Source organism: Epargyreus clarus, unplaced genomic scaffold (genome assembly GCF_041222505.1).
Source record: "Epargyreus clarus isolate Ecla_fem2 unplaced genomic scaffold, WU_Ecla_fem_2.2 ptg000027l, whole genome shotgun sequence".
NCBI classification, from domain to species: Eukaryota; Metazoa; Arthropoda; class Insecta; order Lepidoptera; family Hesperiidae; genus Epargyreus; species Epargyreus clarus.
Genome location: NW_027332234.1, coordinates 1651281 through 1667888, shown reverse-complemented (window position 1 = coordinate 1667888; position 16608 = coordinate 1651281). Strand labels below are relative to the sequence as shown.

Genomic DNA, 16608 nt, shown 5'->3' with positions numbered 1-16608 from the left:
AAATCTTTATTTTCATTTCTTAATATTGGTAACATTGTAAAGTTGCAAAGATGTCTGACGACCGTGGTTTACGTTTCTGACAAAATTTTAGATAATTTGGAGATTCAGTTATCGTGACGATTTTAGTTAAAAAAATTTGCTGGCGCATGTAACTGTAAGTTTTATATCGATGAATTTACACTAGTTCCGTATTATTTAGACGGGAACTCGTGAATATCGTGGTGAATGTGCGTTGTCACGCGTGCCATTGCTATCGACACAGATTTGTCAATTTGTTCTTTTTGTGTTCGTATGGTTATTATTAAAGAGTGTATCTGATTACGTTGCAGGCGGTCCGCTGCCCGATTTAACGCGACAATGGTTAAGAAAAAGAGACAGAGCGACCCTAGCGAGAACGGGGACGAGTCCACGGAATCTTGCGACGAAACCGTGAAGTCCGCATGCCCTCATGTCGCGAAAGCCGTCGATCTCACGAAGCTGAAAAAGGCTCTGAAGACTGGTGGCTTCGAAAAGGAGTGCTCGGAATGCAAAAAGAGTCCCAAAACCGAAGTGGAAGATCCGAATTTCGAGGAGGACCTTTCGTTGTGGATGTGCTTGCGTTGTGGCACGCAACTTTGTGGCCGAGCACGTAACAAGCACGCCCTGAACCACTTCAACACGCCCCACTCTGACTGCCATGCCCTCACAGCCAATACCACCACTTGGGGTATTTATTGCTATTACTGCAACAATGAAGTCACTGCATCCAGTGCCAAGAAGTTGCACGAGTGCATAGAGTACCTCAAGAAGCAGGCCAATGGCAACCCTAAACTTCCCCCCATTGAACTTTTCTATGATGCTAAAGCTGCCAACAGTTTAGATGATCCAAATATAACAGAGACCATAATAAAGACGGAAATTAAGGGGAAGGACAAGGCAATGGCCATCAGCCTGCCGAGGGTTAGAGGTCTGACTAATTTAGGGAACACATGCTTTTTTAATTCTGTTATTCAATGTTTGGTCCAAACTCCGTATTTGTTAAATGTCTTGCAAGAGATGGCTTTGCCGGGGGAAAGGTTCACATTGCCTGGTGGCAAGCTGAAGCTGAAACCAGAACAGAATGACGAGGAAGCCAAAGAGGTAGATCTACCACCAATTACCGGACAATTAGGAGAATGGGGCACTTTGACGAGGACATTAGCTGAAACATTAGCAGAGCTGCAAGCAGGTATGTTTTTCATTTATTGACGTGACAATGTCTTATAATTCGATGGAGCCGGCTGCACGCACCAAAAAACATGACTCATGCGGCGTTACCTCGCTCTGAGGCGTTCCATTTAAGGCTTGAAGTGCAAGCAAGAGCGCGGAACGAGCGACAAAGAGGCACAATCGGCCTTCGCGTATTTACCTCCTTGATCAATAAATTAATTATAAATAAAATTAAAATTTTCTTTTGAAAAATGAAACCATTCCATCAGTATTTCCTTATGACGTTGTCACGTTCAACTGTCGTCAGTAAACCGACTTTACAGACAACCGTTTTTTTTTTATTATTCCAAAGCATCACAAAAAACTTTTTATCAATCAAAAAGTCAAATAAATTCATTTTACATGTCAATAATCTACTAAGGCCTATGGATTCACTAAAAGTTGGTATAAAAACAGTTTAATCAAAGTGTATACATTAGTGAATACAGCTAATTAATCATGTACATTTGAAATGTAAATTTATTTGTATACTGAAGATCTATTTCAGTTTAATGAATTATTTAATAACTATTCAGTAAATACAATTGAATCAGTTATTGACTGTCGTCATTGTTCAACGAAAAAAGTGCATTATTTGCATTTATTATCTACCTTGTTACACAATATCCATTTCAGAGTTTTACATAATTTTTAATAGATAGCATCAGTCAATGTTTTCACAAAAGAATATAAACAATAGGTTTATTAAGAATTGATAACAGATGACTACACTTAGACAAAGGAAGTATGTCTTATACAAGGTTATACAGATGCATAAGACGCTACATCTAATTATCAGAATGACTAGTTTTAGTTCACCTATATTCAGGATATGCTAAAAATAACCATGTGCCACTTTCTCATGCCAATTCTGTGAAAGTGAAAACTGTGTGGATAGTGTCTGATGTATGTTGTATTGTTTTGTTCTGTACTAGATTATTGAGGTAAATTTTCTCAACCGCATTCAGTTGACTGAAGGTTGAATTTTGATTAAACAGTTCAAGGTTGAATTTGAATGCAACAACAACACTTGTGTGTAATGTTTGTTATGAAATAATAATGTGGCATGGTTACATCCTATATTGGGCACTGAAACCCACATGTGTTCTGAGATAAAAATATAAAAATCTACAATTTTATCTAAACTTAATCTACTTATTTACTAAGTTTAATGTACTATAGTTTATAAGTAGTATAATTTTCGAATGGGATATAAGTTTTAAGATAAATAATAATTAATGTTACTATGGAGTTTACTCAGTTAACTGTTTATGATATTTCTTTAAAATTGCACCAATACTGCAAATCCACTGAAGATTAGTCAGTATAAGAATAGTCAAATGTTTGGCAAAGTTTTACAAATGGTATTTTGATTAGTAAACAACAGATTACAACTGATTAAGTGTTCTTATAATTTACAGCTAATTGTTGCAAACAAATATTACTTTTTTGTTAATACCAAACTAATAATTGTTTCTTTTTCTTTTCCTTGTTATTATTATTTATTAATAGTGTAATTATGTACTACTTATTTTAAATATTTAATTTTAAATAGATATTGCTCCTTTTCCATTCCTTTTTTGCTCCATTTTTCTATGTTTGAGTAATTAGAGGAAACTTTACTGAATTGTTATTACTGGGTATTATCTTTAAGATAGACTTAATGCACTATGTATTTGTTTGTTTCATAAATAAATAAATAGTGACCTGACTTGTTCTGAAACATTTACAAAGCCAATGAGCGATAACCACTTTATATAACACTTAATGTTAAATCCATTTCAGGTGAAGGTGGTGTGTACACACCGAGGAAGCTTCTCTCGGCGCTGGTGAACAAACTGCCACAGTTTGGTGGTGGTGACCAGCATGACTCGCATGAACTCTTGCGGCATATGCTTGAAGCTGTCAGGTGAGGCTCTTTCTATCATATTTATAGTTACTTTTTTTGAATAATCACTTGTCATTCCTAACATTCGGACTTCATTCAGATTTCATTTCTGGCATTAAGCGTTTATTTGAAAAAATAAGGTATTTTAAAGATACACTTAAATAAAATCCTTATATTAGTGAAATAAGTTAAATTTATTACTATTTTAGTATTATATACCTTAATACTACATTGTTATTATTTTTTTGTTACAAATTATTCTCTTTAAAGGTAAAGAGATAAGAATATTAACAACATCATATTAGATAACATTATACGTTATTACATACTTTAAATAATTTTTTGTAATAATTAATGTAATTTCCTGACATTTTTAGTTAAAACTTAACAATGCTATAAATATACTATATTATATTAAGTAATTATATAAGGAACATACAATTTTTCTTTTTGATATGTAGGATGGCAATGGTGACTTGAATTTTGGTAAAATGACGCTCTCTATAGCCCTCCAAATTTATTTAAATTTGATTACACGTGATTTTATGTGTAAATGATTATTTATCATTGAATAGTGCAGGTGGTAGAACCCTTTGTGGTTTGACTCCGGCGGCACCACCGCCACACCTATTTCTACCTAATAACAGCAGTGTTAGGCGCTGCTGTGTTCCGGTTTGAAGGGTGTGGCAAGGGAGACAGACTTTTCCCAGGCGTTCCAGCTTAGTCCTCAGGGGTAGCGGCGCATCTGTGGCCGACCTCAGGTGGGAATATCTAATCCTATCTGGGGCTTATTACAGATGTCTATGGGCGGTAGTAGCCACTTACCATCAGGTGGACTGTATGCTCGTCTGCTACTCCTATATTATAAAAAAAAAAGAATTGTATAAGTACAAGTAAATTTCTACTTCAACTTCTAATATATAAAATTCCACCATTCCAGATCAGAGGATCTCCGTCGATACCAGTCTGTTATACTCCAGAGCCTCGGCATGAGCTCCAAGGTGGACCCCGCGAAGGTTGACGGCGAAGTTAAACAGAAGGTCAAATTCTATGGACAACAGGCTTCAGATACCATGTTGAGGCCAGAACAGGTAAATACCTTGGTTTAATATGTAATTGGAATTCCAGAAGTAATCATTTCATTATAAAAATGCTGAGTTGAATAGCACAATTACTTCTGATATGGATGTTTTCCTAATAAGAACTTACTATTAACTTACATACTTTACTATGGAACACAAAGAAATAATAATATAAATGATTCATTCTCAAATGTGCAGGTGTTGTAAACACAAAGACAGTCAACATTGCAATTTCCATCTATAAGTGGAATTCCATTTTAACATGATGAAAATTAGTTAGTTATTATTAAAGAGTCGAACCACAATCGCTTTTATTAGCTTACCTGGCAAACTTGACAACACAGCATATATAAATAAAAAAATGTTAAGGGTGAACACCTTACCACTTAGGGGTATGAAAAATAGATAGTAGCCGATTCTCAGACCTACTGAATATGCATATAAAATTTAGTGAAAATCGGTAAAGCCGTTTCGGAGGAGCCCGGTAACTAACAGTGTGACACGAGAATTTTATATATAAGACTAGTGGTGCCCGCGGTTTCGCCCACATTTTAAAGAAATAATATGACATAAATCGGAAAATTTGTACCTGCGTTGGAATGACAGTGGTGCCATCTGTCGAAAATTGGTCTTACCAACTCCCAAACCCTCGTGGGCTCTTGGCCAACAACTTTGCTAAAGATCATCACTTGATCAAATGCATAGTTTCCGATTCTATAACTACTTACGAATTAAAAATTAATTAAAAAAACCTTTTCCCACGGACTAAATTGTGAATCTAAACCATTCTCAAGTCTCCTTGAACACACACAACAAATTTCATCAAAATCAGTCCAGTCGTTTAGGAGGAGTTTAGTGACATACACACGCACATAAGAAATATATATATAAAGATAATAATGTTGCAGGTGTTCCGCGGGTTCCTGGTGTCGACGCTGGAGTGCCAGGAGTGCTTCCACCAGTCGGACCGCGTGGAGTACTTCCTGGACCTGTCGCTGCCCGTGGCCGCGTGCCGCCCGCAGCCGCCCGCCGTCGTCCGCAGGAAAACACCCAACGGTAGGACCCATGGCATGACTCGCTAACTCTAGCTAGACTAAACTTTTCACCCCACAATCAATTAATGTACAGCTAAGTAGCATAATAAAATGTCTAATGGCCATTATTGATAATCTATCTATCCAACGTTTTTCTTACAAAAGTTTGACTGTGACAGTATCTGCTGTTTTTATTATTGTTTGTTGTTTTTTTTAAGTTATGTACCTCAGCTGCAAATTCACAAATGGGTTCCACATCAACCCAGGGTTGACTGGTAGATAATGCCATCAGGCATTAAGATTGCTCTTTAATATGCAAAAAAATTTAATTAAATAAATATGTGTCTGCTAGAAATTGTCAATTTTTGGATAAAATTGGATAGATTGATTATTAATACTTTATTACGCCAATTGAGAATGAGTAAAAACAAAATCTGAAATAGCACATAAATGTAGAACCATTTCACCATCTTGCTGGGCGATGTATATTTCGCAATATTTTCGAATACTATATCCCAGTCACAGTTTAATATGACTTATGTGCAGTTATGCTTGGTGGTTGGTGGAGATTGTAGTTTATGCATCGTAAATGATCTATTTAGTTTGCTAATACAAAGATCTTGCAGAGTAGGTATACAACTCTCTTAATTTCTAAATGTTTTCATTTTCAATTATTATTGTCTCAGAACATGCTACTTTTCAAGTTTATTTTTTGCATCTGTTTTTAAGTGTTTGTTTTTGCTACCCGTTTATTTGTGTTGATTTATTACGTGAGTAAATAATAATGATTAAATGAGACAACAATCTATATAACATAAAATGTTATAGGTATACTTTAAACAATCATAGTATTTGGGAATATTGCCAATTGTTATATTGTTACATGGATGTATTCCAATAACATTTTAAATGTGAAAATGATGTAACATTCTAAATTTTGTTATTTTCATTGAAAATGATTTTCAACCATTCACCAAATATTTATCAAGTAATGTAATAATATTGACATAACACAATGTAGAAACATATTGATTTGATTTTCTCATATCATTATTATTTACTTTCATAATAGTTTTACGCTAACTTATTTTACCCAAATGCTAATATATTAAAGAATTCCCCAATAAGCCTTTGGGTAAGAGCACTGAGGCGCAAAAATTGATCGGAGAACACATTTTCAGAAGAGAATTCGTACAATTCGGTTGAAGACAACAAACAGTCTAAACTTCAGCTGAAGAAAGAGAGAATTGCTGCGAAAAAGGCGGCGCGCAAAAACAAAGGTGGTATTTTGCACGATATATTTAGGCAAACATATTTTATAAACACCTACCTGTACGTAGATTGCTTACGTTTTTTGTTATTGTTTCTTTTTTTTTTTTGTTTTTCTTTTTGTTTTTAACTATACAGCTAATACATAATCATTTGCAAAACACCTTTAGAACACAAACACACTATTTAATGTGATTATAATATGGAGTAAATTTATTTCAGGTACCACCCCGAAAGATAAATGCGGTGAAACTAACGGTGCTAAGGAAGATGGCAAATCGTCGTCAGAACAATCTGACGCAGATGTGGAGGACAATTTGGAGGACGTCCCGCGGCCGCCCGACGCGGCCAGCCAGCCCGTGGCCCACACCGCTGCCAACTTCGCTGCGTACCACATGGAGTCTGGTTACAACTCCGAGAAAGTCATCAGCTCTGACTCCATACGCACCAGCCCGGTAGACTTGGATAAAGAGAAAACCGATAATACTCCCGAATCTACCGATAAGGACAAAATCGAGTTCGAAGACACCGCAGCCTCTGCCGTCCCCCTCGATTACAAGCCCCTCATTTCCCTCGAAAACTTGTCCAATCCCGACTCGGGTGTGGCGAGTCCAGAAGCCACCAAACACAACTCGACAGAGACTGTCGACAATGTTGACTCTCCCATCAATGGCAAGGAATTAGGCAGTCATAGCTCACTCTCGAGCGAAATTAACCTAGACCTATCCAGTCCACAACACAGTAAATTATCGCCTTTTAAGAATGAGGACGCTAGACCCGTTTCAAGAATATCGTTCGCTCCTGAATACACAAACGACATCGGTTCCCGCGATCTGGGAGCTTCTGGCTCCAAGGACATCTTGGTTAACTCTGACTATAACCACCACGGGTCCCAGGACTCCCTATATAACGATCTTAACAATCACCACGACGTTTCGAACAAGTTGGATAAGTTGAAACTCGATATGGCCGAAGTTAAAACTAAGCCCACGTATCCCTCGCCGGTGGGGCCGGACAGTCCGCCCGAACCTGGTCCGCTGGAGTCTCCGCCCTCGGTCCCTCGGCCGAAGATATACAACATCGACGCCGAGAAGCACGTCTCTCGAGATATCCTGTCGTTCTCGCGCCAGAGTCCGCTGTCCCCGCGGTACGTCTGCGACGACGACGAGTGCAGCGTCCAGTCGTGCCTCACCCAGTTCACCGCGCTCGAACTGCTCACGGGGAACAACAAGGTCGGCTGCGAGACGTGCACCGAACGGATCAACGGAAAGGACGGGAAGACCGTGTACACGAACGCGACGAAGCGCTTCCTCGTGTCGAGCCCGCCGGCCATCCTCATCCTGCACCTGAAGCGGTTCCAGATCGGGCCGCGCTGCATGTTCCGGAAGATGTCGAAGCACGTGGACTTCCCGACGGTGCTCGACCTGGCGCCGTTCTGCGCGATGGACAAAATGAAGCGGGTGGCGAACGTGTCGCGCGGGCAGAGCGAGCTGCCGTACTCGCTGTACGGCGTGGTGGAGCACTCGGGCGGCATGCACGGCGGGCACTACGTGGCGTACGTGAAGGTGCGCGCGGGCGACGGGCGGCGCAGCTTCCTGCCGCGCGGCGCCAACCGCCCGCCGCCCGCGCCCGCGGCCGGCGGCGACGCGGCGCCCGACTCCGACTCGGAGCTGTCCGGCTACGAGTCGGGCGAGGGCGCGGCCGCGGCGGAGGCGCCGCCCGGCAGGTGGTACTACGTGTCGGACAGCATGGTGTCGGAGGTGAGCGAGGAGAAGGTGCTTCGCGCGCAGGCCTACCTGCTGTTCTACGAGCGGATCCTATAGGCGCGGCGGCCCGGCGCGGCGCGCGAGGCGGGCGGGCGCTCGCGGGGCGCGCGGCGTCGTACGTTTTTTACCGAATGCGCTGTAAATAGCTTCCGAGTTTCGGCTTGTTTCGTTTCGGCCGCCGTGTTGTACCTCACGTTGACCGCCCTTTTCAGATCGTTTCGCGATCGCAGTTTGTAAATTAACTATTTATAAATATCCCCTTCGCCGAGAAGTGTTCCGGTGGAATCGTGGCTCTTTTACTTTGGTGCCGATTACTGAAAGCTGTGTCGTAGTGTTCTTAGACTAACGTAATTCTCTAATTTTTATTTATTGCTTCATGTAGTAATCGTTTCGGCTTGTTTATTCTATTTTACGATCAGGAATCGTGTACCGCGCGCCGAGGTCGGACGGACTCGTTATGATGTCGTATGGGCGCCGCATCGTCGGCCGTATATCAGTGTATCTTTACATATACAATATTATAGTGATATGAAACAGGTATACAAGCATTATATATCTCAAAGTATTTTCTCATATTTAAATATTCTCGTGTTGTCCTCGAGATATTGTGTAACGTTTCGTAGGAAATAAAATCAGTTGTGCCGTAACTTGGACTATACAATTAGTGTTAACGAATGATTATTTAACTTTCGATTTCATTTTAATCCCAACCATTGCTTTTGTATAATTAATTTAGTACCATGATGTGAAATCTATTTGAAGATTTGTTACGTAATAAATTAAAGTTGAGCAAATTTTTAGTCAAATAAATTAACATCATGCAAACGTTATTTAAACAATAAATTGTAGGTAATGTGTGAGATTCTTTTTATACGTAATGTTCAATGTTCTCTTTTTTTAACCTATCTAATGTTTTTATTCAATGGCATAGTCTTCCATTCAGGTGTCAATTTAATGTTAATTTTGTGTATAAATTAATTACGGAATGATTAATTTAAATGAATTTTCTCAACAATAAACGAATCGTGTAAAAAATTGCTATGTTCACAAATTGCCCTGATCGTTAAAGACAATTGTATATGCGCGAATAAGACATGCATATGCATACAAAAGACAATGCACTTGATGTCTTACTTATCAACAAATATGGCCTATAACTTGTACCAAGCGACAATGTTGCAATTTTTTTAATTACGACAAATGACGTCATGCGATAAGCATTAACTTGTCAGCAACGATGGATTAAATGTAAACATTCTGAGTTATGAGATCTCCCAATATTTGTCTTAGATGAAGTTAGGCTTAATAATCTTAAAATATTAAGATCGTAAAAGATTTTGCTAGGGTTGTAACGAAACTCGCTTGATCGCAATCCGCAATTTTTCAGTATTTGCATAACACATAATTCTTAAATAGCCAGATTTCCTCTAGCAATTTTGCAACCACATGAACGTAACAATAAATAATAGCTCACATAATAAAAACTCATGTGCTGCCGCTAATTTTGGTATTCGCTACAACCCTAGATCTTAGTACATTTTGAAGTGAAACGAAATAAAGTTCCTCTAGTAGCGTTCTTGAATTTGACCCCATCTTACCTGAAAATGTGATTACCCGTATTCCCATTATGAATATTCAGTGTAATAAATTTCGAATTTTAACGTAAATGTCGAATGTAAAGTTAGGACCGATCAAAGGCGTTAATCAAAATATGGAATATTGATTCTGATTGATATTAAAATATTGACGAGTTACGATTGGCCCAAAATCGCCGTAACAGTAATCGTCAATTGGGACACCTTGAAGGCTCGTCAAGAGGCTAAAACGTAACTATACGATGTCGCCCCGTGAAACGTTGCGACGTCGTGTCGTGTAAATCTACGACGTGCATCGTGAAACCACGACACGACAACGACATTGCATCGCGATGCGACGCACATCACATATTCAATACAATGTTTTAAAAAAATATATGTCATGATTTATCCGAAAATATGGACACTTGTCACAATACAACGTAATATTGTATAAAACACAGTTTCAAAATGTAACATTCTTGAATAAAATATACTCTTTAGTACGATATCAGGCTACAACACAGTTTCGTAATATCAATGCAATGATTGTAAAACGATTGAAACGTTAAGTTTTAACATTATTATAATGATTTGAAGTTGAGTGCTCAATTTATTTAATGCTGTGTCCGTGTGCGACTAATCGCGTTTGAACTAAGGCCCCTAACAGACTAGCTACTTTTAACATTGGTAATATACGATTAAGCTACTTCTCGGAAGCGGATAAACCAAACCCAATGTACGAGCAGCAGAATTAATGCAATCGCTAAACGTGCGTTTACCGAACACGGCTAATCGCAAAATCGTGATGCATCGATAATGATCGAAATGCCGTTGCTAAAAGTAGCTAGCCTTTTAGGGCCGTAAGAGGCTTAATGTAACACTAGTTTTAAACCACGATTATGTAAGGAATGCCCTTAAGGTTCACATTTATACATTTCATACTTGATACCTAATAGTGGTGTAGTAATTAAAAACATTTTCTTGATTTGTCCTTGTTGTTAATTATATTAACGTTATTTGCAACGTTAGCAGAATACAGGCGATAGTCGTTAATTGAGCTGTTTTGACTCATACATTGAAGTAACCTAAAGACTTGCAAAACAATTTTTTATAATACTAGTAAAATAGATCTTACTTGTTTCAAATTTGTTCTTAGAAATGCTACTGTTTATTGATTCTGTTTTAAAATCGGTGTCAGGTATAAGGGTGGCAAATATAAAAAAGAAATTATTTTTAATTAGTTTCTTGTTTGTCACATAGTTCAAGTTAAGCTGGTCGTTTTAAATTATTCGTCCAATTAAAATGCGTGTATAAAGTGCGTATTTTTAATGCCAACTAACAGTGCAGTTCTCCGTCCGTGGCGTGTTTACAGATTTATCGATATGAAGAAATTGTTGAAGTCTTTGGGTTACTTTAGTAGCGCTATTATACTTTTGTAAACGAAAATAGTAGCGCCTGTTAACGTATGGTGTTATTTTCACAAATATGTCCAAAGTAGACTGCTCTATGTCTGACCATGGTCAGCATATATAGTTATTTTTTGAGTTATTTATGCATGTAACTGTGAGCGTTCACTTGGTGTAACGTATTGATATAACAGTACCGCTGTGTTTAGCAAAGTATTTGGCGTATTTGCGAAATACCAAACACATGCCATTCACACATGGTCTGGCACCCTCTTGATTTTCACAATATTGTCAATAAAATTATTTTCAACTAAGTTTTCTCATCTTGTGTGGACGGTTTGAAACTGAAATCTGTGATTTAAAACATATACTGTAAGTAAGAAAACAAGGGAGTAAATTTGCTAATTTTGTCATATATTTGCAATAAAAGCTAATATAGGGTCCACACATTCCCTTTATATACAAATATACACTTACGCCAAGTGAAGCACTCCTCAACTAAAGTGCATCACATAATGTGATGTGGAAATGTTCTCTTGTAACACATAATTGTGTATATAGGTATATACTACAGTAGACCTACTGATTTTAGTTTAAAATTATTTAGTGTTACGGTAAGCTTCTTGATGGTATATGTTATAATGTTTGCATTTGTCAGGACTGGTGTGTCTTGTGCAGTTCGTTAGCTTGTGTTGATTATGTTATATGTATTTGATATTTTTTTTGTATATTGAACCACACACATATTACTGTGTTATGAACAGGTGTATTTAAATTAAAATATAGTTGTAAAAGTCAATTGTTTTTCATTTTCGTTATATTTCTAACTTCAGTTTCTGTCACAATGAGTACTTTTTTTCATATTTATTTCATATTTGTTGTTTATAATAAATTAAATTACAAGGTACTGTACACATGAAATTTCATAATCCACTTCTGTCTATTCTCTTCTTTAGTAAATCGATGTGAGAATCTTCGAAATCTATTAGCCTGGTTATTACGGGCGAGGTGGTCGACATGGTCAACTCCATGATGCAATACAGTGTTTTAAGGGTATTTGAAGTCTTAACATATGCCTGAAAAAGATTAAATTTACTTAGCCATAAGCTGATTGCGTTATATAGGTAATTACATGTTTTTTAGCTATGAGAAATTACCTGCTAAGTCTGTATAAATGAAACTTATCTGAAATCAATTACAGGGACTTTGCTACTACTGAGAACTGAGCTTGAAACAATGTACAGAATAATCTCGTTACTAAATTATTATGTTAGTAAATTTATACATTAAATACTTCAATATTTCAAATAAACTTACCAAATTAATTTGATTTTTTAAATCAGGATTTGTTGAAATTTGCTTTTTAAGTTCTCTTATGCCTTGTGGCGTGAAACCAAGGCAGTCGGACAGAATGTCGCTAGAAATATCTACATCTATGCAGCCAGTGCCGTCAGTCAAGGTACACCTCAGGTTCCACCTATCAGTTAACGTAAGTTTCTTGAGAACCGTTAAGATTTGTGCTTTCACACGAAAAACTTTATCACATTTCGCCGAATCACTCAATTCGTTTATTTGTTTGATGTAAACAAAAGGCTCGGAAGGTAATTCCACTGGACCGCTCGGCTCCTCAATACTCTCATTGAATTCTTCTTCAAACTGATTTTCAATTTCCCTTAAGTCTTCGTCTTGGAACAAGTCTGCCAATTCATCATCATCTGGGAAGTCATTGGGGTTAACTGCGCTGTTATCGACTTTAATTCTTTTCTCGGGAGCTGTGCTTTCAGCGTCTGACTGCCTTTTGCCAACATTATCTCGTGGCAAGGCATATACATCTAGATCAATATGATTACGTGTCTCATTTGTACGATTTGTGACTGGGTAGGTAGTTATTTGTCGTTGATTTGAGGAGTTGACTTGAGGTGTTTGTCTGCTTATTTCATTCTGTCGACTGCTATTTTGTGTGGTTGATGTATTGTCTATTGTAGATGGGTTGTCTGCAGTTGTTGCCATGATATCCATATCTGAATAGAAAGAAAAATCTATAATTAACATAGGGATTGATGACTGTACGGCACTGATAGCCTAGTGGTTGAAACCCGGCTTCTCAATCGAGGGGCTCGAGGTTCAAATCCCCGGCACGCATCTCTGATTATTCGAAGTTACGTGCATATTACAAATTAATTATCACTTTCGGTGAAGGAAAATATCGTGAGGAAACCTGCATACCTGATAATCTTAAAAAAAAGTTCTCAAAGGTATGTGAAGTCTACCAATACGCACTTGGCCAGCGCGGTGGACTATAGCCTAATCCTTCTCGAGGAGACTCGTGCCCAGCAGTGAGACAGTAATGGGTTAATGACGACAACTTTTATCATTCACATTTAAAATGTAAAAAGCAAGGGCTTACCAACAATAAATCCATGGAATACCATATTTCATATCCTGGCTTAGACATAATGCAAGATTAACTTTTTAATTAAATCTTATTAACAGTTATTATACTATTATTTACATACCTGGACATTCTATCATTGGAAGACCCAACTTTGAAGCAATTTGTGCAGCTAAGGATTGTGTTTCTGCCATTTCTGGAACCTCACCACCCAACATTTCTACTGTTTTGTCAGTCAAAAGCAACATGCCTTCCCTACACTGGACAGGACCTACAAACATAAGTTCTTACTATAATTGTTATTTGGATAAGGGATATCTCCCTGTGGGCTTGGTGATCATACCCAGGGAGGGGCCGTGCTCCGACAGTCTCAGTTCGGAGCTTGTATGCAAGATGTTGAGAAAACTTCAATAGCGTGATTCAGAATACATATAGCGCCATCTCTTAACGAGTAGCGGGAAGTCGCCACAGTTGCATTGTGGGCCTGGTAATGGTGGATCTGATACAACATAAGTCTAATTAATGTTGAGGATGCAGAATAGATAATGCTATGTTCTAGCTAGTTTTGATAAGTATTCATTATCTTTTATCATATTACCTTTTACTGACGCTTAAATGCATAAGAATACTTTTTAATCAAGTTTCCCTCAAAAATAGTTTTCAATTATATTGTACCTAAATATTTACCTTTGATCAATATTTTAGAACCCGGTTTAATATCAGCATTCAGTTTGCTTAATGTATCATATTCCATCCCAAATATTGTTTGTTTGCCATCTGTCATATCAAGCTTTAACATTCTGAAAGTAAAAATAGAAATAAGCTTCAATTTATAAAGATTTAAGCCCAATCTAATTTAAGTTATCAAAATACAAAATCATAATGATAATTATAAAATTTGACGATTTTTTTACTATATAAAAAACTGTATTAGTACTTAAATACTTTTGTTTATAATAACAGTTTAAAATATGTATAAAATATGCAATAAAAAACCATGAAGCTTATTTACATGGAAAATAAGGTTCACCTCTTACTAGATATTTTTTCTTCTGGATTCATGGTAGCTTTAATATTCTCTAAATCAGTCTTTTTCATCTTTAAATACTGCTGATAAGCTGGTACACCTAAAACATTTTAAGCACATAATTAAACAAAGAATTAGGTAAACATAATAAACAGTAATATATGTTATGAATTATTTAATAGTATTTTGCAAAATTTGAAGATCAAAAGACATAAAATTGCAGATTAATGGTAAATTATGAGTGACAATGAAGTTAAAAAATTCAGAAAAGTAAAAAATCCACCAGGGTAAATTTACCTAGGAATTATTATGGACTGCTTATAAAAAAAAAAATCTTAAATAACTAAAATAGATGGATAATGCCGCTTATATGAGAAATATCTATACTTGTTTAGTTTACTGTGTCTCTAAATAGAATTAATTAGTTTATAATATAGTAGTAGCAAACATGATTGCAGTTCACAAATGTAATCCGTGATAAGATTAAAGTCCTTAAGATGGACACAGAGAGATTGATATTCCGAGGACCATGTTAGATTTCTTCAAATGATTATGCTTTTACTCCTTTGAAAGGTAAACATAACAGCGCTAACACTATGATTATAAGACAGAAAGAGGGATTACTTATATCTAAAGCTCCATTTATTTGCAATACATGGTGTCCACTGAGCACCGTCTTCTTTGCTGCAGCCAGGTTAGGTGGCAAGGACCCCGGGCATATTTCTTTCAAGTCGTGAAGCAACCATTGCTCTTGCGCAAAATCTTGAATTTTCTTAACATCAGTTGAAACATCATCGATACAGTATTCTACACACCTGAAATTATTGCCCTATTCCTGTTATTTGAAGAAGGATATAAATTATTTTACAGCAAAGTTTATATTTGTAATTATAATCTGAATCAAAACAATTGTCTTACATTTTACTAATTTAAATAGTAATTATAAGGCCTAAAAGATCATTACTTAGAAAATAAAGAATGGTAAAGTAAATTTAAGTGTCGATTTTATTTATTTATGAGTTGTTCTAAATTTGAATATAAATGCATAACAAACCCTTGGATCCATGGTTCGTACGCTAGCATATGTTGCGATGCTAAAAACTTTTTTATTGTATTCACCAAATTGTTAACATTCAGTGCACACATTTTAACAGTATATGAATGCAAAGTAAAACATGAAAAGTAATGAAATGTCGTATTCGTGGACAATCTCTTTATTTCCACAGATTAGAGTATCAGTAGTTAGCTGTACTTGAAACATGCATATTGTTTTATCTTCATATAGTTATTACTAATGGCTCACAAAAATTGGTATTATTATTCATCCGATGACATTTAGCCGATATGATGACATGACACTTGCCTTGACATAATATGGCACACGGCAATATTGGCAATATGTTATCTGACACCTGTCAGTTCTCCAGTCCCAATCTCAATGCCAAAGTCCGGCTAGTGTGGCGGTTTTCATTTTAATTTTATAAATTAACAATCACTACAGATCTGTGAAAACAATTTTAACAAGTAATTAATTTAAAAAATAAAAAAACCCGACTGCCCCAAAAAGGCTGAAGTAGAATTTCCAAAAGCAGTGAAATAGGCATTTCATTATTTTTACCAGAAAGCCAAATACAAAGTTTCATAGTAGGTGTCTGCTTCAAAAACAAAAGATCTTCAAACAATATTATCATATTTTATCCTCGTAGTGTCATTTACGCTATAAAAAGAACCTATGTGTAAAATTCCAACACGCTTAAGTTCAGCGGTTTCCCTTTGCGTTGATCTCTGGCACAGCAACTTTCTCATTTAGTCAGACAGTCATCTCGATGTGTATATACATGTACATGTATATGTACTAGCTAACCCGGCAAACATTGTGTAACCATATAAATAAAAAAATGTTGGTGAAGGGTGAACAACCCTTATCACTTAGGGGTAAA

The 16608-nt window shown here is 36.8% G+C and overlaps 2 protein-coding genes across 4 annotated transcripts; one reads left to right on the top strand and one right to left on the bottom strand.

The window, feature by feature from the left end:
- The first annotated feature begins 18 nt into the window (after positions 1–18).
- On the top strand, positions 19–12048 carry Usp16-45 (ubiquitin specific protease 16/45). Of its 2 annotated transcripts, XM_073088607.1 has the most exons (7): positions 19–154; positions 330–1207; positions 3013–3136; positions 4056–4206; positions 5106–5253; positions 6413–6511; positions 6723–12048. In XM_073088607.1, the coding sequence occupies exons 2-7, from the start codon at positions 358–360 to the stop codon at positions 8321–8323; spliced, it is 2973 nt and encodes a 990-aa protein (XP_072944708.1). In that variant the 5' UTR covers positions 19–154; positions 330–357; the 3' UTR covers positions 8324–12048. The 2 variants fall into 2 exon arrangements, with proteins under 2 accessions (XP_072944708.1, XP_072944709.1); XM_073088608.1 differs by lacking the exon at positions 6413–6511.
- An 81-nt stretch (positions 12049–12129) lies between these two features.
- On the bottom strand, positions 12130–16045 carry RMI1 (RecQ mediated genome instability 1). Of its 2 annotated transcripts, none has more exons than XM_073088711.1 (7): positions 15723–16045; positions 15293–15483; positions 14672–14768; positions 14329–14441; positions 13766–13912; positions 12567–13270; positions 12130–12325 (listed from the first exon to the last, which is right to left on the bottom strand). In XM_073088711.1, exons 1-7 carry the CDS (start codon positions 15812–15814, stop codon positions 12173–12175), a joined length of 1497 nt encoding a protein of 498 aa, XP_072944812.1. In that variant the 5' UTR covers positions 15815–16045; the 3' UTR covers positions 12130–12172. The 2 variants fall into 2 exon arrangements, with proteins under 2 accessions (XP_072944812.1, XP_072944813.1); XM_073088712.1 differs by having other exon boundaries at positions 15587–15723.
- Positions 16046–16608: the final 563 nt, after the last annotated feature.